Source organism: Arvicanthis niloticus, chromosome 2 (genome assembly GCF_011762505.2).
Source record: "Arvicanthis niloticus isolate mArvNil1 chromosome 2, mArvNil1.pat.X, whole genome shotgun sequence".
NCBI lineage: Eukaryota > Metazoa > Chordata > Mammalia > Rodentia > Muridae > Arvicanthis > Arvicanthis niloticus.
The window spans coordinates 123,651,015-123,676,176 of NC_047659.1; the positions used below are offsets into that span (position 1 = coordinate 123,651,015).

Genomic DNA, 25,162 nt, shown 5'->3' on the forward strand with positions numbered 1-25,162 from the left:
CAGATTGCTGGAAGATACTACTGTTCACATACAAACCCTTCATTATAACCCTGTTATTTGCTCTGCACCCCACACCAGGGAGGACAAAAGCAGAGCAACCCCCCCCCAAAAAAAAACCAGGAAGTGAAAACCAAAGCAAAGAAGGAAACTAACCAGTTTGACTCCCCTTCTATCCCAGGGTACCCTCAAGCTCACTCCAGCTTCCTCCTAAAACCCTGGCTCTGCCCTCTCCTGATGAAGACCTGGACAGTAGCAGCCAGCCCCGGCCAGTCCCAGCTAGGACTGTGGAAGCCTGCCATGTGCACTATCCCCTGCATTTAATAAACACTTGCTAGTGGCTCCCGTTGTCATGGTGGTTTTGTCCAGCGTGGGAGTCACTCCACCTCTGGCAGGCCTGGGATATAGACAGAGACATGAGGGTGGGGTCCAGACACCTCTGAGCCAACCTGAAGCAGTCTTTGTCACATGGAAACAGCGCAACCACAGAAGAATAGTAGCTGTGGCTGGGATCACCTCCCTTTTGGGAGGGGAGACACACACTTTGCTGATCTTGTTGGTATGGTGGGCCATATGCTCTCTGAGCCCTATGGTTCTGGAGACAGGCAAACAGGATGCGGCTTCTCCTAGGTGGGCTTCTGTGCCCTTCTCTGTCAAGTGGGAGAATGATGGTTCTCACCTTGCAGAGCTGAAGGGGAGATGAAATGAGGCACTCAGCCAGTGGCTCCATGGCACCTCAGGGAACACCTTATCACCAAGACCTTTCCTACTCAGACACGCATGGCAGCCACTGTCTCCGTGGTTTCCCTGAAGCCCCGACTTTCTGAGATAAGACAACAGGCATCTGTTTGTTAAGCCTGGGTTGTTCTCCACACCCAGCCACAGCCTTCAGTCACACAAAAGCCCTTACAGGAAGACGGGACAGTGTCTAGGAAGGGACAGTGCTAAAGCACATTTCTGCCATACCTCTGGTCTGTAGTGCCACCTGGTCACCATAAGGCAATTTGTTCCACCCCATGTAATCACCAGATTTGAATGTCGAAGATGAAGACTCTCTCCTAACATAGCTGTGGCAAAAGCCCCTCAAGTCCACCATCCCCTGGGACCTCCTAAGGTGGCAGATGAAGATGCCCAGAATCCTTACTCCCTGGGCAAGGGACAGTTCTGAGGTCCAATCTCACCTCTGGTTCCCAAGCCTCCCACAGGAAGAAACGTGGGCACCCACAGCAGCTGATCACAGCCTACTCCACACTGTTGTGAGGGTCATCTCCTAGATACACTCCACTCAAATCTGGGTATCAGTCTACTTTGGGTACCAAGACCATTTGTCCATGCCGGTCACACTAGAGGGATCTTAGTGCTGACCAACCACCTGCCTTCCCACAGCCTATGCAACTCTCCCTCACCCAGCAGCATGCTTCTTCTTCCAGGCTCCTTCCTTGTCCACCCTCTTCTGTGCTCTGCTTTCCAAGGGAAAGAAGAGAAACTGCCTCTGTGCTGACCTGCATCTGACAGGACCCTGAAACTGCCAGCCCTGATCCAGAGACAGGAGACCCTAGAGGCAGAGGTTCTCAAGTCCCATGGTCAGGGCTCTGAGGCTCTGCATTCTTCCTCAACAGAAAGAGTGAAACTCTTCTTAAAACTGAGTCTCAGAAACAGAAAAGAGAAAATTCCAAGTTATATCTTATAAGTGTCCTTAAGTGACACTCATCTATGACCCTCGCTCCTCAGAAGGCTGAGTGAGACAGGAGGATTACTAGCTAGAGACCAGCCTAGGCTACATCACCAGACCATGTTTCAAAACAACCCAAGTCTTGTGTATTAGGACTATCTTGTACCTCACTGGTACAAATTGGCATAATTATGCTCTAATTGTATTTTGAGAGAAAAGTTTTATTTTAACAGGAAGGGTGATATGTAGGAGGAGCTAAGGTGGGAGGAGTACTGAGAGGAAGAGAAGGAGTAAAGAGAGGAGGAGAAGAAGGAGAAGAGAAGCTAGGTGATGAGAGAGAGAAAGAGGGGGGAGACAGGGAGGCAGATGTTCACTTGTCTCCACCAGTCAAAGATAGTTGATATATCTAGGTTGGGTAGTGGGTTACACCTCTGATTGAGCATTACCAAACTTATAAAGCCTTTGATTAACATTTTTTAAAAAAATGTATAAGTGCAAAAAGGAAAAGGGGGCATGGGATAGGGGTTTTTCTTGGGGGGGGGGGGAATGGGGAAAGGGGATGGCATCTGAAGTGTAAATAAAATATCCAATAAAAAATGAAAAAAAAGTACTTTGACACAAATGGAAAAAAAAAAAGTCTTGAGCCTGGAGAGACAGATCAGTGGTGAGGAGCACCAGCTGCTCTTTCAGAGGAGCCGGGTTCAGTTCCCAGAACCCACTTCATGGCTCACAACCATCTGTATCTCCGGTGCCAGGGGATCCAGTGCCTTCTTCTGGCCTCTGTGTGCACCAGACATATGTATGGTAATACTGAGATAAATACAGGCAAAACACCCACACATTGAATTTTAAAAAAAATATATATATATATATATATATATATATATATATATATATATATATATATATATATCACTCTTTGAGATGGAGGTGGATCAGAGATTAAGAGCATGTACTCTCTTACAGAGGGCCTGGAACCTACACCAAGAAGCTCACAACCACCTGTAACTACAGTTCCAGGGAATCTGGTGCCCTCTGGCTGCCAAAGCACATGCCCACGTGTGGTTCACATAATTGCATGTAGGCACACACACATACATATACATTTTTTTAAAAAATAATCTTAAAATATAGAACTTCTATGTTCTCTAACATATTCCACCAAATCCTGTGAACATTCACTGCCAGTTTGTCCTGTTGGCTGGAGGAAGCACTTCAGAACAAGCCAAGGTCAGCCTTGAGCTTCCTGCGTATCTGCTGTCTCCTGAAACTCATCTTCCACCAGCTCCCAAGCCTGAGCCTCCAGGTGAAAACTGGAACCCCTGAGGAAAGGATTGGGGAAGGAAGGGGAGAGATGACGTGATGATATTATAATCTCAAAAAAGAAAGTCTAAAACAAAAAAAAAGAAAAAGAAAAAGAAAAGGAAATTGGGGCTAACACCTGCCCTGCTTGCACCCTGAGTTGTAAAGGAGAAAATTCTGTTGAAAATCCCCAGACAACAGGGATAGTTGGTGGTAGTCACCACCCGATAATGAAGGAGCTGCATAGTCAGGTGCATGCAGGAGCCTAGCACGGGGTGCTAGGTTCGCACAGGGCAGGGCCTCTATACGGGTAGGTGGCAGAGCTCAGTCATGGAACTGCTGTGGTACAGCCAGCAAAGCTTTGGGCCCTAGCATCAAACCCCAGCTTTCTCTGGATGCTACCTGACCCTGATGGAGGCGCTCACTCCTCTGTCTCTCGGCTCCTTCTGTATAGAATGCACATGATCGGAACAGCTTGTTAACCCTTCCTGTGCACCCGCCCTGTGCTCACTACTCCACAGTTGCTGCCACGCTGACCTTCACCAGCTTCCCAAAACTGTCAGTAGGTTTCTCGTCTGCTGAGTGGGGCTTAGAAGGAAATGAACACAGTTTGTTCTCCGTGACTCAGCTCCCACGCAGTGGAAGCAATCATTTAGGACCTGTCTGCAACTCTGGTGACCACATCTGGGTAGAAATGAGGTAAGAGCCTAGGTGACATACATAAGAAGGACATGGGAATAGCAGGAACAAGGTGGACACTGCCAGCTTCATCTTTGCCCCTCACCAGCTCACACATGCACATGAGCGTGCAGACACTCACACACACAGGCACACACACACACATCCTTACCGCCTTGGGATCTATGCCAGTCACATCTTGCATTAGCGGCCTCTGTACTCCTCACAAGAGCTAAAGATATGCCAAAGGGAAAGGGCCCAAGCCCAGCCCACTTCCTCCTTGGGGTCCATCGGCCACATTCTGAGTTTGCTTCCCCCATCCCACCCCAACCCCCAACTCAGTAACAGGATCTATCAGTCTTTGGCCAAAAGCCCCTGCAAAGTGACAAGAGAAGTGATTCTTTCACTGAAGAATTGGCAAGGGGCCTTGGCTTCCCACCATGTGCCCACCCCTTGCTTCAGAGTTTGGTGTATAAGAGTAGTCCTTTAAGAAAGCTGATGACACAGGCCTGAGAGATCTGGAAGGACTCATTCAGGGAGTGGTAAGGACACGGGAGACAGCACCCACATACACAGATGTCTGCTGTGCCTCTGCCATCACAGGGAGAAATAGAGCAGAGGTTCTTAGCACCCAGTCATGCTGGGCTCAGATCAAACCCTGCCACTTGCATGTTACCATAAGGGAGTCAGGCCCAGAGCAGGACAGTTAGAACATAAAAAAAAAAAAAAAAAAAAAAAAAATGGGGGCAGGGTACAGAGTGGGGCCACGGGGCTGTGGGTCCCTAGAGAGGACATAAGCTCCCACTTCCTCAGCCACAGGTTCTGAAGTGGGGATGTCGCTGCTGTGGGCACTGCTGTTATGCTGGGGGATGCTGCCCCAAGCCCGAGGGACAACCCACAGTCCTCTCTATCTGCGGATCAGCAAGAGCCAGATGGAAACAGGTGAATCTCAAGGAATAAGCTTGGAGAAGCATGACCTCTAAGAAGGCAGAGCAGTGGACCACAGCTCTGGGCTTCTTCTCTGGGGCCCATTTACCAGCCATCCACAGCGGCCCTTGCCCCTCCTCTGCCCTAACACTTGTTGTGCCTCCCACCTGCCTGAGCAGTCCTCACCCTGTCATTCAACCCCCGCCCCCGTGTCTTCCTTACCACCTCCCCTGCCCACTGACTGCATAGAGGTCATGGCTGCCTTCTTGGCTGGTGGGGGGACATCCCCTTTTCTCTCCTTCTTAATGTAGTCTGCTCTGACTGGGCCTGGAAGACAAAATCCTTACCACCTCTCCTCCAGAAACATCTGATCTCCCTGTAGCAGCCAGGTCTCTCCTGGCTCCCACAGCCCTCTGGTGAAACCTCTTCAATGGCTTTGTCCAGACACAGCGCCTGCTAATCTGTCTGCCTGCCCGCTCTTCTCCCTGCCACTTGTCTGCAGGGTGCTTGAGGATCTGTGACCTAGCAGCATTTGCATATACTGCTGCTCTCCCTAGACCCTTCCATAACGAGTTCCTTCACCTCCTTGGGGTGTCTGCCCATATCCTAAGCCTCTCCTTACAGCAACCCTCGAGGACCTTCATGTCCGAAGCCGACCCTCTTCACCCCAGTCGCACTTAGACTCCGCCCTGTTTCATTTTCCTATAACACTTCCAAAACATACTTTATTTGCTAGTCTGAGTTCTAGTTTGTCTTTCTTCCTGACTACCATGTCAACTCCAGAGCAGTGGGAGACTTCCTTAAGCCAAGCAGACTGATTTGCTGGCTGAGCTAGGTGGCAAGGTAAGGCTGAGCCAGGGACAATAACTTGAGCCCAGGAGTTTGAAACCAACCTGGGCAATACATTGAGATCTGAGATCTGGTCACCTCATAAGAATTTGCTGTGGAATGGCTGTCTTATCTTCTAGCTGGGGTCAGGTGCCAATGGGTGTTTGCTGACTAGCGAATGAACCCTGAGGAGCTGTTTTGTCCCCAGAAATCTCAGATCTGTTATCAAAGCACCAGGTCCTGAAGGGTGTGATCAGGATGACTGTGACTGGATCCCCAAGTGAGGGTGTGTCTGTCGTGGACCGCCTGCCCTTCTTCAGAAAGGAGCTTGTCAGGAAGAAGAGTGGGCTGGACCTGTCACTCGTGGGAGACCTGCTCTCTGGGAAGACTGTGCCTGAGCTGAAGAAACTGCTGAAGACAGCCGGGTGAGTGGCCAGTGCAGTAGCCTGGGCCTCTTTCCTCCCTCAGGAGGCCTTTCCCTGTCAAGCGGAGCAGAGGTGGGCAGGCAACCTGGGGTCCAAGCATCTCCCCAGCCTCGAATGCACGAAGGTGTCCTCCCACTGTGTGGACACCTTTCCAGACTTCTCCAGCGAAGGAAGCAGGGTCTTCCCCTCTGTGGTTCCTCACTACTATGCTTTACAAATTTAAGTGTTTCCAAAATAGCTTCAGTTAACTGCCTGCCTTTGAATGACATGAATATATCTCAAGATCCAAGTTTCCCAATTGTGTGGGTTTGTCAACACAGCCACACTAAAGTGTCCAGAGCCAGTGGTCTCCCTGTAGAACAGAGGCCATGGCAGGGATCTGCAGCTACTTCCTGGAAGCAGGGCTCAGACCTTGCCCCTAGCATCCACTAATAATCTCTGATGCTGGCACCAGATGGCTGATATTGACACCTCATGGGGCATCCTTGGATCCGAAGTCCCTTTCTCTAAGGACACAGCCATGTTGGCTTATAGTCTAGCCTGCTCCAATATGACTTCTAATCATGGTCCTTATTAATCATGCTGGCAGCCAGTTCTTTCTAAATAAGGTCATGTTCTACAGTACTAGGGACCAGGGCTTCACCTTGAACTTGGACGCAGGAACACTGCAACCCATGAAAATATGGCCACACCTGTCTTGACCTCCCACACAGCAAATGTTAGTGTCAGGTCTGTAGTCCGTTAGCTGGACCCTGGATGTCCTGCCATGGTGTCTGCTCTGAGTTGAAGCTTCCTAGTAGAGCAAGAGCCCACCTAGATGAACAGTACTGATTTTGGTTGGAGGCAGGTCTCCCTCAAGGTGACCTGCACAGCCACAGGCTCAGCTATGAATGCATGTGCCCCTCCCCAACATGAGCAAGGAAAGGTCCTAAGACTCCAGGCTCCAAAGTGAATTTTTCTAATGGGAGTAAAATGGAGAGGTGTAGGAAGAGCTAAGGTGGGAGGAGTAAGGAAGAAGAGAAGGAAGAGGAGGAGCTAGGAGAGGGAGAGAGATGAGAGAGGGGAACATGGAGGCAGATGTTCACGTGTCTCCCGCACTCAAAGGTAGTTGGTATATCTAGGTTGGGTATTGGGTTACACCTTGATTGAGTGGGCATCTTGTTATTGATCATTACCAAATATATAAGCCTTTGGATAATCTAAGCATTTAGAGTCTCATTTGTACGGAGCCCGAGTGGTTGGCAGGATGGTCTGGGCAATACCCAGCCTTGCAGAGACAGCATAAAAGATCAGCAGAGCCATCTCCCATGCTGGCGTCTCATGGGTGGCAGGGCTGGTGTTTCTGGCTGGCCATTTCTAGCTGCGGCTTGCATGTGGCCTCTGGCCATGGAACATGGTGGCTGAGCTAGGCAGAGTCACCACAGCTTAGATAGTCAACTTTACCAATGGCCGTTTTAAAATAATTACTGCAACAGAGAGGTCAGGGAACTATAGTGTAGGGACAGTGCCCAGGGAGGCCTGGGTGCAGCACAGGCTGGTACTATGCCAAGTGTTGGTACTGTCCACAATACCTCCACCCCACCTGGGTAATCATGCCATGGCTATAAGCCTACCCTATCCCAGAACATGGCTTGGGAGGGACAAAGGAAAACATCACATGAGCAAACCGGCAGTGGCGCAGCCCGTGAGGCGTCTGCCTGCCTGCAGAGGGCGCAGGCCCCTCTGCGCGCTCTCTCTCTACCCCGGGGGTTCGAATCCCACTTGCTCCCGCCCGTCTTCTCCCGTGTCTCATAGGAAAACATCACATGAACTGAACCTATAAATATCCTCCAGGCTGAGCAAGAGAATCAGAAGTTCAGTCCTCAGCTACATAGGAAGTTTGAGACTACCCCAGATATACGAGACCCTGTTTTGAAACAAACAAGAAAAGAAACCCCCTCTAGAGGGCTCCATGCTGGTAGCCAGGTTCCTCCCTGTGATAGAACATGTTGCTGCCAGCCTTGGTGGCTCCAGAGGAATCAGTAGTAGCTGACACTGGTGTCCACAGTGCAAACTTGACCCCTTCAAGCCCAGGGAGGAGAGGCACCTGAGGCCTCAGAAGGGAAAGAAGAATACTTAAGGGTGCTCAGCAGAGCCTATGAGTCCTTCATGGAAACTAGAGGGGCTTTCAGGACTCTTGCTTCTCCATGTTCCTGCCTACTGGCTTTTCTTTTGAAAAGCTCATAGACTCTTATCCCTGAGACCTGGGAATCAACCCCAGGTCCCATGTACATTGCCAAAACTTCTCCCACTGAACTACAGCCTTGGCCCCAGAGTCAGGTACTTGGATTCAGGTGGTTTTAGGTGTACTGTCTTAAGCTCCAGTCCTTGGCTTGTTAGAGGCTGACCCAGAGAAGGGTAAGGACTGCCCAGATCCTCAAGGCTTAGAGACTGGAATCAGAGTTCTGTGGTCTCTGACAGCCCACTATGTAAGGACATGCTGCCCCAAAGCTCTCTCCATTCTCCTGGCATCAGCTTCCATTCCAAGTACTCCCGATACACACAGAGCCACCCCTGTGCCTCCCATAGGTTGGTCATAGAAGATGCGAAGGGACCAGAAGTCACCCTGCAAATTCTAAGTGACAGCCTGCTGCAGATCACACTGCGCTGCAAACTGTACCTCTCATTCCTAGAGTAAGTACCCATGGCACTTCCTCCCCATGCTGCCAGGAGGCAAGACTAACAAAAGCCATGTGTCACCATAAGGATCACAAGTACATTCTTCTTGGACATGTTTCAAATGCTGACTTACAGGGAAACTGAGGTACGGAATGGGGACAAGGCCTGCCATGGGTCATTCAGTGAGTCTGCAGTAAGGGCTCTCTCCCATGCTATTTGTGCATGTGGGCACCCTGGTACTGATGGGACAGTCTGAGAAGGGACTGGGACTCCTGGACCAGGCAGCTGAAGCAAGAGCAGCCATTCCCTGGCATGAGTCTAGAACCAGGAACAATTCTAGTTCCTACTGCAGTAGGTCAGGAGTCCATCTTCACAGCTCTGAACTGAGTGGCACATACATGTGGCTACCTGCAGAGGCAGTGATAGAGACACTTGTTGGCTAGTGAAGCAGGGAGGGTCACGATGCCCTTTGGGAATATACCAGTTCCTGCATTTCTTGGGAATGTGGTTTTGGTGTAAATTTACTACTAAATGCAGGATGCTATGACCATTCCACCTGGGATGCATTTGATCTATCTGGTGTCAGAAGCTAAGCAGACCCCTTAGTGAGTGCTTGGATGAGAGGTATTAAGCCTAAGGAAGCACTGAGACTAGGTCGAGTGGCCCTGAGAAATGTGTCTTTCAGCCTTGGTTGGGATAGTGTGGCAATAGTAAGACTCATGACCCAGTTGGGAGAGCATGTGTCCCATCTCAAGGTCACACTCAGTGCAGGTGTCTGCTGCCCTTGTGAGGACCTTGGCCCAGTGCTTCTCCATCCGTCAACAGATTCTGTATTTTAAAGAGCTCTCCTAGTTTCTAATGCAAGCTGCAGCCAGCTCGTGACTTCTGGTCTCAACCTTAGACTCTGGCTTGGAGCCTGCCCAGACTTACTGTCCCTACAGGATCCTGTGGCTGGAAGCCATCAAGAACATACGCATTGGAGTACGGCTAGAACAGATAGGGAACAAGACCCAGGTGGCTTTCGAGGAGTGCCACACACCACCCGGAAGCCTGAACATTGAGATTCTGAAGCGGTGAGCACCTCGGAGTTCTTTCTGAGGCTCTCTTGAGCACAGCAGGTGCTGGCTCCTCCTGCACTGGGCCCAGCCCTTTCTGCAGTGGTCCTTCTCTGGGCTGGAGCTGCCTCTCCTTCAAAGCCATAGACTCTACATGTCACCTATCAGCCTCTCCTGCATCCACATTCAACCTCTGCTTAGCTACTTCCTAACAGTGAGTCTTGGTCAGCTACTGACTTCTGGGAGCCTCGATTTCATGGCTCATAGAACTCAGTCCACATGGAACAGTCCTGGGGAGGACATGTACTAACCGACTTACATAGCACAGAACCTGACACCCAAGGGGGTCAATTATTCATGGATCCTTTGCCAGTGGGGCCACTTCCTGCTTGAAAATCTCAAATACTTTTATAAAAGATCAAATACAAATCAGGACATCATGCAGAAAATCTGAGATAAAACACATAAATGGGGTGGCCAAGAAGAAGGAGAGGAGCGGGGAATGCTGGGTAAGGAGAAGGTAGCTACTGTGACCTTCCTGCTGTCCTGCCTAGAGGGGTTTTCCTCAGCGGTGCTTGGCTTCCCCCTTCCCCACCCATGCCTTTAGTACGCCCTGTGTATACCTACCTGTCATCCCTGCCCTAGATCAGACACCCTGTTGCCAAACCAACTGCTGAAACTGGTGGCCGACACCCTGGATGAATCTCTGCCTTTCCTCCTCCAGAAGATAGTGAGTCACCAGGGGAGAGGGGTGTGATCCTTGAGAGAGACCCTCAACCATGGCCCTATTCCAGCAGGGAACCCCCTCTTCTCTCCCTCTAGGTGTGCCCTGTGACCACCAACCTGATCAACTTCCTGCTGGAAGACATGCTACACATCATTCTTCGTATGTAGCTGCTGGTCAGATGTCCCTTGCCATGTGCCAGGCACTGTCTATAGGGATATACCCAGAGGCAGGACAGCCCTGCCTACAGGAAGAATCCTTTCTAATTGAGAAAAGGATGGGACAATATAGTTTGCAACTGTCATATGTCACTTCCCCTCCGAGCTTCAGCTTCCCTAGCTGTTAAGCAGGATCAATGGAAGGCACACAGGCCAGGCCTGTTAGAACAAAACCATCATGCAGTAAGTGTTCCTTGTTTCAGGAGGCTCATGCTCAGCTGTCAAAACCCTTAAGGCTGAGCGGGAGGGAAGGGATTTCTCCCACAGCATCCTTCCCACCTCTACCTCTGGCTGAGATGGGTTTCATTTCTGCACCACAGCTCCTGTCATCTCAGGTCCCAACGATTTCCAGTACTATTTGACCACCACAGAGTTCACAGAGGGAGCCATACTGATGAGAGTAGAGGTGAGAGACCCTCGGCCTCCATGAGCCCTTGGGAACCTGCTGAGGGGAGGAGGGGCAAAAAGAAAGGGAGACAGGGCTTCCCAGGATGAGAAGGAGCAAAGCGGAAAGAAGACAGGCAACAGAGGAACGAGAAAGGGGAGTGGTCAGTGAGAGAGGAAAGAGACCGGGGGAGCCCAGCAAGCAAGTCAGGCCAGCAGGAGAGCAGCTCAGTCCACTCCCAGATGGGGAAACTGTGGACAGAGACTGGCTGAGGACTGCCCAGCTCCTGTCCACTGCTCCATCACATCTGTCTGTAATGCAATGTAGGAAGGACAAGAAGGTCCAGGAGGGCAGGGGTCAGAGATCAGAGCAGAGCTCCGTGGAGACAAGGGAGTCAGGCACTCAGCTCTAGCTCTTCCCTCATGGAAGATTTGAATGAATGACATCACCTCTCTGGACCTCAGTCTCCTTGTGGTCAGATGGTGACCATCTGATGATAAGACACCATTGGTTAGGTTCAAATGAGAGCGTGCCTGCTGGAGTCAGTGTGGTGAACTGTGACCCGGTGACCACCAGGGGAGCTGTCCCCACTGAGAGTCTTTCTTCCATCATTTCTTTGAAGCTTGTAACTCCCTGTGGCCCACACCAGCGGCCGCCAAGGTCAAAGCACATGGTTCCCCCACCTCTCCCAGGATTATCCCAGAACAGCATGGCAGATCTTGCCTTTTGGCTAGAAATCTACAATGACATCCTGGCCTGTCTCTACACCAGTCAGGAGATCTCTGTGGAGCCCCGGGACTCCTTGGTGAGTGCTGGGAGGTGGGCAGGAGAGAGGAAGAAACCACCCTGCCTGGTTCTTACACATAAAGCCAAGGCCTCAGTCACAAAAGCCACTTCCCCACTCCACACTTGAGCAGTCTGACCTTCCTAGCTCTATATGATCTCTCAGAACCCAGAACAGAAGCCCCTTTATCTGAGAAGAGGAACGCTCGCACCCTTCTCTCTTCACACCACAAACCCATTCTCACACAGCAGGTGTTTATCAAAGCCTGTAGTGTGCTGGCCCTGTGCACACTGGTCCCTACCATGCAGAGATCAGAGAGCCACAGGGGAATTGAAAACTGAACAAGAAATGTTCTGGTAAATGAAAGTGCTGTGGGGGACATTCAAGAGAGACACTGAGATAGATGACTGGAGAGTGTGGAGTTTATTAGAATAGTTGTTAACACCATGGACAGACAAGCGACAAGCCATGGGCAACAATGTGGCAGAGTCTCTGAAGAAGGATTCAGAGCTTCCCCTGTTTTCATATACTTCTGAGGCTCTCTGCTCTGGTGGGGGGGGGGCAGGGGAGAGGCCAGGCCCTCTGGTCTCGAAGGGGGCAGGGGGCAGGGGGCAGGGGGCAGGGGGCAGGGGGCAGGGGGCAGGGGGCAGGGGGCAGGGGGCAGGGGGCAGGGGGCAGGGGGCAGGGGGCAGGGGGCAGGGGGCAGGATCAGGGTGAGAGGCCACTGATACATTCTTTGATGTTCTCACTTCCCTGGTGAGAGAGTCTGATCCCAGGACTCTTTTAGCTAAGGACTCACAGACAATGTCTCAGACAGTACCTGGCAGTATCTGTGAGAGGAAGCTACTATAAATATCATTTGTGGCTTGAGCAGAGGCTGGTTCTAATGGTACATTATTACAATAAGTAACTTAAAGCAGCCAGGGCAGCCAGAAGGTCACCTTGGTGTTGCTGCTAGGGAAGGCATACTGAGGGTGGCCTCTACGCTGGTGAGGACACACAGACACATAGACATAGACACACAGACACACACAGATACACAGACACACACACATACACACACATACATACATACATACACATACATACATACATACATACACACACATAGACACATACATACACACACATACACACATGCACATACACATGCATACATACACACACGTACACACAAATACATATATACATACATACATACACACACATACACACATATATACACACACATACACACACATGCACATACACACACATACATACATACACACACATACACACACATATACACATACACACACACATACATTCACACACACACGTACACACACACACAGAGCACACACACACATACATGCACATGCACACGTCTCAGAACATAAATGCCTTCCAGGGCTGATGGGAGCAAGGCCGCTGTATACATCGCTGCTCAAGCGCACAGCAGCTTCTCACCACTCCCAGAGTAAAAGCAAGGCTCCTGGACAATCTGATCCCCATTTCTCTCCAGCTCTGCCTCCTGAGTCCCTGCACTCTAGGCACATAGGCTGCACTGATTTCTGGCTCAGTGTTTTGCACACCTCTCTCTCCCTGGAACACTCTTCTCTTCACTGGTAGTCTCAGTATGAATGCCATCTCCTCACATGGCCCCTTCAAGATGGCTGTATCTAGAGATCTAAGAAACTGTTCTCTCTCTCTCTCTCTCTCTCTCTCTCTCTCTCTCTCTCTCTCTCTCCTCCCTCCTCTTACTCTTTCTAAACACTGATCTTATTCTAACTTTATATACAATTACATATATACATAATTATATATGCAAAGTGCACACGCACATACATGTTAAGCATCCAAAATTCAGATCTGATATCCAAAATGCTTCAAAGTCTGAAAAACTAAGTGTCCACAGGACACCACAAATGGAACATGCCACATCCAGAAACTTTACGTCAGACAAAGGGAGTTGTTTAAAATAGTTACACCAATGAGTGCCTGACTAGGGAAGTGACCTGTTCAAGGTCATCCACAGCTGGGATTGTCTACAGGCAAGGTCTCCTGTCTCTCAGTGCTCCTCATACACACATGTGTGTGACAGCTCTGAGACAGTTAGAAATGAACCCTACATCTGAAGAAATTCTTATGCTGGTGGGCAGGAATACATCTGCAGGATGTCCTTTATAGCTTCACTTGCTACAGAGTTAAAAATCAAAGTTAATTCATAGTGCATCACCAAGCAGACTCCACGCAGTGTGAACTAAGACACATTGCTTTATGAGAACAGGATTGTTCTATAGATCCTGACACTGAGTGCCACTCACAAGGTGCAGGGCTGTGTGGCCAACATGCTCCTTTCTGTCCGTGCTTGTGTGTGAACAGAAAAAGTCTCACGATATGCTTCAAGATGTCATAATAGTTTCCTCTAAGAATAGGATTCAGAGGGAAAAGGAAAAAGAAACTGGGTAAATTTTACTTCAGACCTTTCTAGAATCTTCTCTGTGATGACTTATGGTCCACTGTAGATCGGAGGTCAAGGATGTGCTTAACATTCCCTGAAACTCAGTAGAGCATACAAGGCTGAGTAGAAGTATAAAACCACTACAGAGGGAAATTGTTCATGGAGCATCCTGGAGCATGAAATGTCCTCTCTAAAACTCTGTCTCACTGTGGTTAGAGAATTTTTCATAGTAAGAGGATATAGGTGTAAGCTAGAGAGCTGGCTCAGTTTTCCCTGGCTTCGATCGCAGGCATTGTGCAGAGCTGTAATAGCGCCTGCAGGGGGCATCAAGAGTTCAGCTACACCGTAAGTCTGAGGCAAGACCCTGGCTCAAAAAAAAAAAAGTATAAAAAAAAAGTCAGGAGAAAATTATAAAAATCATAGAAAGTTAGCCTTTTCAGATAAATGATTCTGAACAGCCACACACGTGACTTGTCTCGAGCTGAGGCTAACTTGGGTGCAGGCAGTGTGGCCAGTGTGGGCAGCTGTCTCCCAGAGCCCTCAGTCTGCTCAGGACGCACTTACAGGACTCCTGGGACTCTAAAGGACTCGGTCTTTGCCTTTCTAGGAAACTGGCCTCTGGGAACTGTTGTCCCTGAGCACCCCCCAGTCCCAGCCAGAGGTAGGTATGATGTCTGCTCTCCCCCAGCACCCTGGGCTAGGCAGGCTGGACCACAAGATTCCATGGACATGTTCTACTTTTCTGCTATGGACTCCAGAAGCCACTGCACCCTTTACAGTGTCAGGATATGAAAGAAGAGGAGTCAAGAAAGACAGTACAACAGCAAGATGTTGTAGAACTAGAAGAGAAACCCGGTCCCCTGCCTCATAAGTCTTCTTCCCACCCTTCCAAGCTAGGGCCAAGAAGAGCCATCTTCTAACTCTCCTTCCAGTTTCTTTGCTTTAACCTCACTCAGGCTTCTAATCTGACCAGAGGGAGCCTGGGCCTGATCATCAGCGCCCCAACCCCCCCCACCGTCCACCTTGATGGCTGCGGGACCACTGTCACCCAGCAGGGCTTACTGAAGCTGCATGGGACCAATGCCTCCTCTGGTGCAGTTGCCTGGGTGAGTGACACTGCATGGATTTAGTTCCCCGTCTGCAGACTGAGGGCAGGGAGATGGGTCAGCCATGATCAGTCCCACCACCATCTACCACCAGTGTACACATGGGCAGCCGCACCCACTGCTAAGACATTAGCGCTAGTTTCTGTACTCCTGGTCTCCCACTGGGGCTCCCCAAGGACCTCCTAGGCCATAAAGAAGTTTTGGCTCCAGACCCTCCAGTAGGTATAGCTAGGGCTTCCAAAGGACTCCAAGGTCTCTAAAGGACTTAGTCTTTGCCTTGGGCAAAGCTTAGGCATGGTTGAGTCACACAACTGAAAGCAAACTGGAGCCAAGATGCTCCTGGCAGCCCCAACCACTGGAGAGAATTCTGGGAAACATAGATACTACCACTACCCACTGCCAAATTACAATGGTTTAATTCTGAATGCCCCGGCCTCTGAATTGGAAAGTGCTTCAGCTGAGGGGGCAGAAGAGTCACTGTACCATAGATGCACTGGGCGGCATCCTAAGGATGGAACAGGGTCCTTGGATCTTCAAAAGCATCATCGTATGACCAAGAATTAGCTGTCCCTCCCTGGGGCGAAAAGCCCTGTACCTGTACAGATGAGTCACAGAGGCATATCAACAGAAAACCAAGGGGAGCCAGCTGTAATAGTCCTCTACTTGAAAAGCTGAGGCAGAGGGATCCCTTGAGTCCTGAAGTCTGAGACCAACTTGGGCAACATAGCAAGAATCCACTTAAAATTTAAAACAACAACAACAAAAGTCTGGCTTTTTTTGTTACTGCTCATGGTACAGCCCTTGCCTAGTGTAAGCCTCTGGGTCCCTCCCAACGTGTACACAGGCAATGAAGCCACCGGCTGCCAGAAATGATGGCTCCAGGACCAAAGTTGCCTTTCCACTGAGGCTGCCTCAGGTTCAGGCCTCCCCTGCCCCACAGGAGCAGCCAGCGCCATCAGTGGCCCCTCTCCCAGGGAGGCCCATACACAATGAGGGGAAGACAGCAACATGGGTACAGGGTGAGGACCATGGAAGAGAACAGAAATCCACGCAGCTGGGGCTGGGGTCAGAGGCCCCCAGGGTCAGGACCGACTCCAACTCTGCTCTGCCTATTTTCTGTCCTTCACAGCATCTCCTCTGCAGAGGCGAGTTCTCCTCAAGGAGTCAGGAACTTGTTGTCCAGCTTGCACCACATGGGTAATGGGTTTGAGTTGGGAAGTACAAGACAACTCTCAGTGGGGGTGGGGAGGATAGGAGTGGTGAGGGAAGGCAGCCCCTACTGTGCCTGAGGTAGGGCAGTGCTTAGACACCCACCCAGCCCCAGATCACTCACTGACCTACTCTTTTTCCTCTGGCAGCGCTGTGGTCACCTTCGGCCCCTACCCCGCCATCACTGAGAAGCAGGTGAGTCCCTTCCTTCAGCCTTGTGCCCTAAAGGCTCAATAAATGCACGTTGTAAAATGGTCTTAAGTCACTGACACAAGATTAAAAGGCAGAGTCATACTCTGTCTCTAATCCCATCTCACCTTGGAGTCCTTGACTCTTACAAGGATCTAGCTTGTCTATTTCATGAATATAACAAATATTAATTGAGCACCTACTATGTGCCCAGACTTGCCTTAGGTACAAAGATGGGTCAAGTATCAACATAAAGGTCCCCACCCTTTTAAAATTCACATGCTGGCAGACATAAATAGGCCCATATAAATATATAGCTTTATTTTATTATTTTTATATTTATATGAGCCTATAAACCTCAGCAAAACAAATTATATAGCATAGAGATAGGTGATGGTGCCACAGAGTAACCAATCAGTGTAAGGAGCACCAACATTAGAAGGGAGTCTGGGGCCTAGGGCACTGGCTCAGCAGTCAGGAGCTGGCTGCTCTTCTAAAGGACCAGGTTCAGTTCCCAATACCCACATGGAAGCTCCAACTGTCTGTACTCTGTAACTCCAGTTCCAGGGTATCTAACAGCCTCAGACAGACATAAATGCAAGTAAAACACCAATGCACATAAAATAAAAATAAATATACCATTTTCTTTTAAAGGGGTAGGGATGCATTGAGGTGAGGTTTTTTTTTTGTTGTTGTTGGGTTTTTTGTTTTTGTTGTTGTTGTTGTTGTTGTTTTTTTTTTTTTGGTGGAAGAGGTTTGAGACAGGGTTTCTCCATGTATCCCTGGCTGTCTTAGAACTCACTCTGTAGACCAGGTTGGCCTTGAACTCAGAGATCCACCTGCCTCTCTGGACAGAGTGCTGGGATTAAAAGTGTATGCCATTACTGTTCAGTGGAGGTGAGCTTTTAAACAAAGACTCAAGAATAAGTGGGGAGAGGAGGGACATGAGGGAGAAGTGAATCAAGACCCAGGACTGAGTCTGCCCCAAAGGCTCAGGGAAGAGCAGGGGTCTGGAGCAGAAAGCAAGACATCAAGAGAGGGCAAGGCAGGCCATCCTGGGGCCATACTGAGATGGCTTCTCCTCAGAATGCATGGAGGCCTTGCTGAGAGTGTGAGCAGAGGAGAAGCAGCACCAGAGACCATGGGACTTGCGGCAGGGTATAGTCAGCACAGTGGATGAGGTTCCCAGGTGATGATGGTGACTGAGCACACAGAGGCAGGAACTTGTGTTTTAAAGGTGGACCTAGCTACCAGGATTCCCTGATGGGTCAGAGAAGAGGGAGGAAGTGGAGATTCATCTAAGATAGGGCAAGCTTATTAAGGGCCAGATTTGTTCTCTGGGCTGAACTCAGAGGTGCAGGGAGCTGAGCAACATGGCTGAACCTACTGGCTGGCCTTCAGTCCCTGTGCTCAAGCCACTGCTGATGCAACCTGCACCTCTTCCCCCAGTGACTAATCCTGCCTCTACTTGGGAAGAAGGCACCCATAGTAAGCCCTCTTCCACGCCCACCCATCCTCTGTGTGTCACAGACTTTAACTCTAAGGGAGAAAAGTCCCAGGGAGGTGAGGCTGAGTGAGAGTATGAACCAAGACACACAGTAGGGAGAGCTCCTTGGGCTGGAACCCAGGCCTTGCATGAGACTCATTACCCAGCCCTGCATTACAGAAGAATACTATGGTCATTGGCACATTATTTTCACTTGCATAGAATCTGGGTCAAAGACAGTAAGACTCTTTCTCTCAGGTTAGAAAGCTCTTCTGTGACATATCACAGGGCACCCATCAGACCAGGGTGACTACAAATGGTCAGATAATTTATACCTTATATAAGCTACCCACCCATACCACAGACAAGTAAACCACCAAGCAGAAAGTATCTGAAAGAGTCTTCTAATGCGTTCTGATGAGTTGGGACAGTCCCAACCAAGACCTCCTTGTACACTCCTAGGGATGGGAGGCTTGCTGTTTCAATGGGTTCCACTGTCAGCAGCTCTTAGTCCTAGAAAGATCTCTCGCACTGACCCAGAGTTGGTCCCTGTGAAGACCCACCCTGGAATCCCATCTGTTCCCTTCCCTGGGGCTGCCCTGCAGAGATGGTGCCTGGCTAGGGGTTTCTCCTTTTTGGCCCCCTCAGGGGTTTCTTGGCACTTAACTAATCTGACCCAAAGGCTCCAAAGTCCTTCAGGCATCAGGATAGATGTGGTGGCACCTGTAACATCAGAGCTAGGGAGGCTAAGGCAGGAAGATGGCAAGTTCAAAGCCAGCCTAGACTACAAAGGAAGACTTTGGGTATTTTTTAAAGTGGCATCTGCGGGATATCTCCAGACTCAGTGTGGCATCTGCACAATAGGCTCTCCGCATCCTGGGTTGGCATATCCCATCCGTATGCCAAGCTGGAGGAGCTGAGCTGCCTGTTTCCCACTACAGGGGAAGAGCCTGAAGACCTTGCTCTCGGCTATCCTGAAGAGGTGGTTCCTGCCTCACCACAACAGTGAGTGTCACTGCACCTCTCTGTCCGGCCATGTATCACAGCACACTGCTGGGAGCAGCACCAGGCCTGTTCACAGGGGCTGCAAACAGTTGCCTGGGTTGAGACTGACTTCCTGGTGAAGCAAGAAGCAACCCATACCTGAGCTTTCAGACACAGTTGCAGAGACTGCTAATGCTGATGCAAGCTTAGAGCATAGACAGGTGACCAGAAGAGTGACTGCAGGGAAGATGCAAAGTCACAGTGAAGGGGCTGACAGAGGGGAGGGGACACTCAGCTCAGCAATGACAGGGTCGGGAGTCAATGCTCCAAAGTGGAATGCTAGATTGGCTGAAGCCAGTAGGCCAGCTAAAGTGTGCTCACACTGTAAATGTGACCAACACTGAATGTCACAATACATCACCCTGGCCTCTAGCTATCAAGAATCCAAAATCTTCCAAAACTCCAACTCTCTCCCTGAGCTCCTCAGCTGCTGAGACAAGGCAATGTAGACAGCTAAGGAGGTGAGGTAGGAAGACATAGGGGCAACCTATAGCACTGGGCTTCCTGGCCTGGCCATTCCTCGGGCACAGTGTGCCCCCATCACCCATCCCCATGGTTACTTGGTCAGTACCTGTACCCTACTGCATGGTGAGCTTCCAGAGAGACATGTTCTCATGTTTCTCATTGTGTTCCTAGCATCCTGCCCAGACTATAAGATATACAGGATCTCCTCTCTCTCTCTCTCTCTCTCTCTCTCTCTCTCTCTCTCTCTCTCTCTCTCGGGAGGGAGAAACTAACTCTTGAGGAATTACCTGCCTCAGCCTTTTCATCTGTCAGATGGGCCCACTCTATAGACCCAGAGAGGTTAGATGACTTGTCCAACATGACCCAGAAAATCTCTGGCCAAGCTGAGTCCAGGATCCTGATTTCCTGCTTTCTCAATCGAGGATCTTTGTGCTCTGAGAACAATCACTTTGAGAAGTTGGCAGAGGCTCAAATGCCAGACAGGCTTCCATTCTGAGATCTGTGGTGGCCAGGAAAGGTTCTGGGCATGAAACAAGCAAATCTGTTTAAAAGGGGGACCAACTGAGCACAGAGCAGGTGGCAGTAGAAGGCCCAGCAGGGAAGCCATGGAGGTCAGACAGCAAGGATGTCACCTGTAAGGGGCTGGAGAGATAGGACCTACTCTTTCTGTAGCCACCACAGACATTCACCCAATGCTTGTGTAACATACCCCAAAACACCAAAAGGGTCAAGAGACAACCCAGAAAGTAGGCCAGGCACAGACGTTGGTATGGTCACGTAAGGTCTGAATACCAGGCCAGGAGCCTACTCAGTGCCATTGGGTGTTGCTCTTACTACAACCCCACCCAGAATAGAAAACCCAGAAGGCTGTATGAAACAACTTAAGGTAAGAAACAGCATTGGGGAGACTTGGACAAGTCCCATGGAAGGGAGTAGCATGAGGGGTGCTCAGGCTGAGGTCTCAGCAAGGTTCCCCATCAGTCTGGGGACAAATGGGAGAACAAATGCTTGGGCTCTCTTCCTCCATCCACCACACCACCTGACTTCCAGGTGGCCATTAGGCTGAGAGAAGAGAGGATGCCACATCACCCCAAGGCCAGAGTAGCAAGGGGCAAAGGGGTGGAGCAAGGCTGCTAAGCAGGAGGGAGTCCATGCCAGGCCCTCAGTCTTCCACAACTCAGTCTTTGAAAAGCATCCAACCAAATGGCTGTTCACAGAAGCACTAATTTCAAACTGACCAGCTCTGTAAATTTACTGATTTGAGGCTAGTCTTTCGATGTTTGGCAAGCAAGCATTTGATATTTGGCAAGCATATCTGTGAATGTTTGCCTTCTTTGATACAGTCGATGGATATTGTCTGACAGCACCAAATTTCTAGTGTTTTCAGGTTTCCAGTTGATTCAGACTCCTGTCTCATCTGTTTTTAAGATGTTTCATTTCTACCACCGTGGTAGGATTTTTTAGGTTGAGTGTGAGAATTAGGCAGAATGCATCTCCTGAGTAGATTCACAGGAAGCCTTCAATCTTCAACAAACTGAATTTTCCTTAAAACGCCATGAAGATGGGGGGCTTCCTAACAGTGTACTCACTGGAGTATATTTTAGAAGAATGTTCCTTTAAAAGACAGATGTAAGAGAAGGTGTGGGGGGACCATGAGTCAATTAGGGGTGTACAACCTGTGGCTCACACCTCGGGATATGTGTCCCGGGATAGCTATGAATGTATCCCAGGATAGCTATAAATATAGCCCAGCACATTTATATATGGTAATTTCATATTGAAATGTCAAAAGTTGTACATTCCTAGTAAAGTCTGCTTTCCCTGGGCTGCTTGCTGTTCAGAGCTGCCTGATTAAATGGGAGGTTGGAGTACAGAAGGTCCCCTGGCTAGAGGCTGCGAACCATAACTCCGTACAACTTCCCAAGCGTCCCTACCAGACAGCCTGCCCACCAGGCCCTGTGTTCTGCCTTCCTCTTGCAGAGTGGCTCAGTGAGAATAGCCTCCCCCTGGCCAACATCAAGGGCATCTCCTTCAGTCATGCCCAAATGGACTTCTCTGAGGTAGGTGCAGGGGAGGGGTCTCCCTATGACACTCAGCATATGGGCAGGAAATTAGAAGCTGAGGCCACGTCCAAAGCCCTCGGCCTCTCCTATTACCTCTACCTCACAACCATCCTGGATGTGATACTTCAGTTACAGATGAGGCCTCGGCAGTCAGCATGAGTCCCTCAGGAAGCCAGAACACAGGGTTCAGCAAGACCATCTCCCCTACACAGACAAAGTCAATTCTATTCTCCCCACTTTGGTTGAGAGGAGCAAGGCTCAGAAAAGGAGAAAAACGGGGTCAGGGTGACGAAGCAGGAATCTTTATCAGACCTCAAAGTTAATGATCTCAGCCAGGAATGCCCACCTCCCTAGAACTGAGGCATCCTGGATGTACCCAGGGTATCCACAAATAGTGCCATTGTACCCAGTGCCTACAAACATCCAGGGGTGGGGAACAGGGATTGGGTAGGAGGCCAGAGGCAGCCAACCCGAAGGAAAGAAAGCATTGGGGCCCCTGAGGTGCTGCCTGGGAATCTGCTCACAGGCCTATTTTGCTTTCTATCTTGGCTTCCATTTCTTCCCAAGTGGGGGAAAGTTCATTTAATGAAAGTTCCAGGTCTAGGGGCTTAGTGCTGCTGCTCTTCTAGAGAACCCAGGCTCCATTCCCAGCACCCAAGTCCAGTGGCTTACAACCACCTGTAAGCTCCAGAGGATTTGATGCCCTCTTCTGGCTTCTACTGGTCCCTGCACACACATGGCATACACGCACACAGGCATACAAACATACACATATATACAAATAAAATAAAAATGGAAATTTTTTAGAAAGATGAAAAATATTTGAGGTTGTCATAGAACAAGTTGGAAGGCAGACAGAAACATAATCTCAAGGTTACAAAATATATCTCCCATAATAAAATATCTCCTAAAGGTTAAATGTGACCATAATAAACTCCAGATTGGGGCAGAAGGGACTGAACAGACAGACAGACAGACAGACAGACAGACAGACAGACAGAGACAGGGAGGGATATTGGAGCGTGGAGAATGGCATTGGTAGGAAAGGTAGGTCTCAAACATATTCCTCATTTTCTCATCTCTCCACCTGAAAAGATTTCAAGGTGATGGCACATCCCAGCACTCAGGAGGTGGAGGCTGGAGCATCATGAGTTCCATGCCAATCTGGGCTACATAACAGGACCCTGCATCAAAGGAGAAGCAGGACAGAAGGGAGGAAACAGCAGGACAAAGGAGTGGAGTTGAGCTTTAGGACCCCAAGCTTAGGCCCTGGGTTCCTGTCCCCATAAGCCTGACTACATAAGCCTGCCTTCAAGACCCTGACATGGGAAGGGCAACAGGCATCACCTCATGGGGGCACTCTGTGTCTCCCTGACCCTTACCAGCCTGCTGCTCTTCCCTGACATCAGCCTAGGAATCTTAGAGAGACCCTCACTTGAGTAGATCTAGAGGAACACATCCAGGTAATTCAGGGTTTGTGACTGTCCTAAAAATAATGCACCAATCCTGGGACTATCAGGTCAGGCGCTGACCAGGGTGTGTAGGGTCCATTGACGGATCTGAATGACCAGAGCCAGGGTACAACTAGGGCCTTCTATCCACTGAAACACTGCCTCATAACCAGACCTGTGAAAGCAAGGCTTGCTTGCCAGTTTGCTTCTAAGCTGCCTTGTACCATTGTTCAGGTTGCAAGTTACATGACTACAAAGTACACCATGCAGACTAGTTTAGAGGGGGAAACACCAGCTGCAGCTGGACAGGGCACCACATACACATCCTTACATGGCTGCCATTGCTCAGTCATTCACTCACTGTCCTTTGTTCACACAGTCAACATGGCTCAAGAATAGATCTAGTGTGATGCTTTTCTCATAAATGTTCCCAAGACTCCTCTTCCTTTCCACTCTATGCCCTTATCCACTCTGTCCCTGACTCTTCTGTCCTAAAGTCACAGGTGTGGGCCCCTCTGGAGTGTCAGGAGCAGAATGTAAGAAGTGGGGGCACATAGAGAGACTCTGCTCTGTCTACAGGATTACATCCTGCTGACCGTTCCTGAGTAGCTGCTCTGCTGGGGCCCTGTCCCTGCCCACACATGTACCTGCTCAAGAGCCCCAAGTCCATGATCTGCGGCAGTCCCAGTGGAGATCACAGTTGTAATAAAGATGTCTCCTCTGTGAGTCTGGGTCTGAGTTTACTGTGTTTCTTGAGAGCTGGGAAGACGCCTTGGAGTGTTTGAATGATGGGCATCCTTCCCAGCTCTAGTTCTCCTGTGACCCTTCTGGAAAGTGCTCTGAGTTCTGTACTCAGTACCAGGAAAAGAGCAGAAGAAAAGACTGGAAGTAGTGGTTCACACTCATCATCCCAGAACTTGGGAGGCTGGGGTGCCGGAACTGTCATGTATCTGGGCCAGCCTAGGCTACAGATTGTGTTCCATGTCAGCCTGGGCTAGAGTGAGCCAACCATAAAGGGGGAGAAGTGAGAAAGAAGAGAAAGAGAAAAATAAAAAGGAGAAAGCCCTTTGATTCTCCAAAAGTCAGGCCCTGCAAGAATGGCATCTAGGAAGGACACAGGAATCTGTATGCCCAGAAAAGTTCATCTGGCCAAGAAAGAAGGTAGAAGTAAGCTGAAAGAATGGAGGTGGCTAGGAAGGAGTCCCGCAGAAGCCCAGAGGTGTTTTGGGTCTTTGAGTGCAAAGGAACAGGACTAAGGGAGATAGAGAACCCTCAAGGCAGACTACCCCTGGACAGCCACACCTCAGAGCTCTTGACCTCATGCTGTAAACAATAAAGTAATGGCTACTGTGGAACAGGGTCCCAGAAACATCCTCCACCTGCCCCTCTAGCCCATGTGACCTGTGCAGGAGCACAGCAGAGCTGCTGTCAGAACTATAAATGAGCGGAGAAAAATTGATACAACACAGAGGACCCTGGCTCCTGGCACCCAGCACAGCCTGCAGCAGGAAGACCAGAACACTATAGACTGAGAGAAAAATCCTCACCTTCCCTGATAGGCCAGGTCTGGGGAGTAAACTTAGCTTCCCTCATAGCCCAGATGACATTTGAAGACTAAATAAAGTTGAGGGTAAAGCATCCTCACCAGAAAATTCCCAAGATGAAAAACTCACACATGTGTTGAAGATTATACAAACCTGATTGACTGATTAGAATTTTCTAATTGTGGAGAGTTAAAATGTTGCAGATCCAGTGCCAAAATTACAGTTTTCTTACTAGCTATTTATTACCTACCTCTGTGTCTAACCACACACCCTTTCAATTATCAGATAAAACCTTTGTAATGTATAACAGACCACTAATTTCCAATCCCAAACTAAGAATATCATTGGATATTCTGAGACCTATAGCAGAGTTTTCTCTCCTTTATTGTAATCCACCTACCTGCTGTCCCCACTGATGTGTGTGGCAAATGCCTTGGTTGAAAGACTTCTTTTGTTTTATGACAATAACAGAAAATCACAAAAGCTGTGTGTGGTGGCATGCACCT

General features: G+C 49.6%; 2 protein-coding genes across 5 annotated transcripts in view; both read left to right on the plus strand.

The window, feature by feature from the left end:
- Nucleotides 1-339, plus strand: part of Bpifb1 (BPI fold containing family B member 1) — a 33,299-nt gene extending 32,960 nt beyond the window's left edge. For all 3 annotated transcript variants that reach the window (XM_034496189.2, XM_076930041.1, XM_076930040.1), the window contains exon 16: nt 179-339. In XM_034496189.2, the coding sequence (XP_034352080.1) occupies nt 179-211 (33 nt within the window). In that variant the 3' untranslated portion in view covers nt 212-339. The remainder of the gene's footprint in view (nt 1-178) is intronic.
- Nucleotides 340-4,065: 3,726 nt separating this feature from the next.
- Nucleotides 4,066-23,838, plus strand: LOC117704426 (uncharacterized). 2 transcript variants are annotated; one of them, XM_076930042.1, is made up of 16 exons: nt 4,066-4,191; nt 4,463-4,591; nt 5,613-5,829; nt 8,398-8,502; nt 9,429-9,560; nt 10,188-10,272; nt 10,365-10,428; nt 10,805-10,890; nt 11,492-11,674; nt 14,707-14,760; nt 15,032-15,205; nt 16,335-16,402; nt 16,564-16,609; nt 19,031-19,094; nt 21,579-21,658; nt 23,692-23,838. In XM_076930042.1, exons 2-16 carry the CDS (start codon nt 4,483-4,485, stop codon nt 23,719-23,721), a joined length of 1,497 nt encoding a protein of 498 aa, XP_076786157.1. In that variant the 5' UTR covers nt 4,066-4,191; nt 4,463-4,482; the 3' UTR covers nt 23,722-23,838. The 2 variants fall into 2 exon arrangements, with proteins under 2 accessions (XP_076786157.1, XP_034352442.1); XM_034496551.2 differs by having other exon boundaries at nt 15,056-15,205.
- Nucleotides 23,839-25,162: the final 1,324 nt, after the last annotated feature.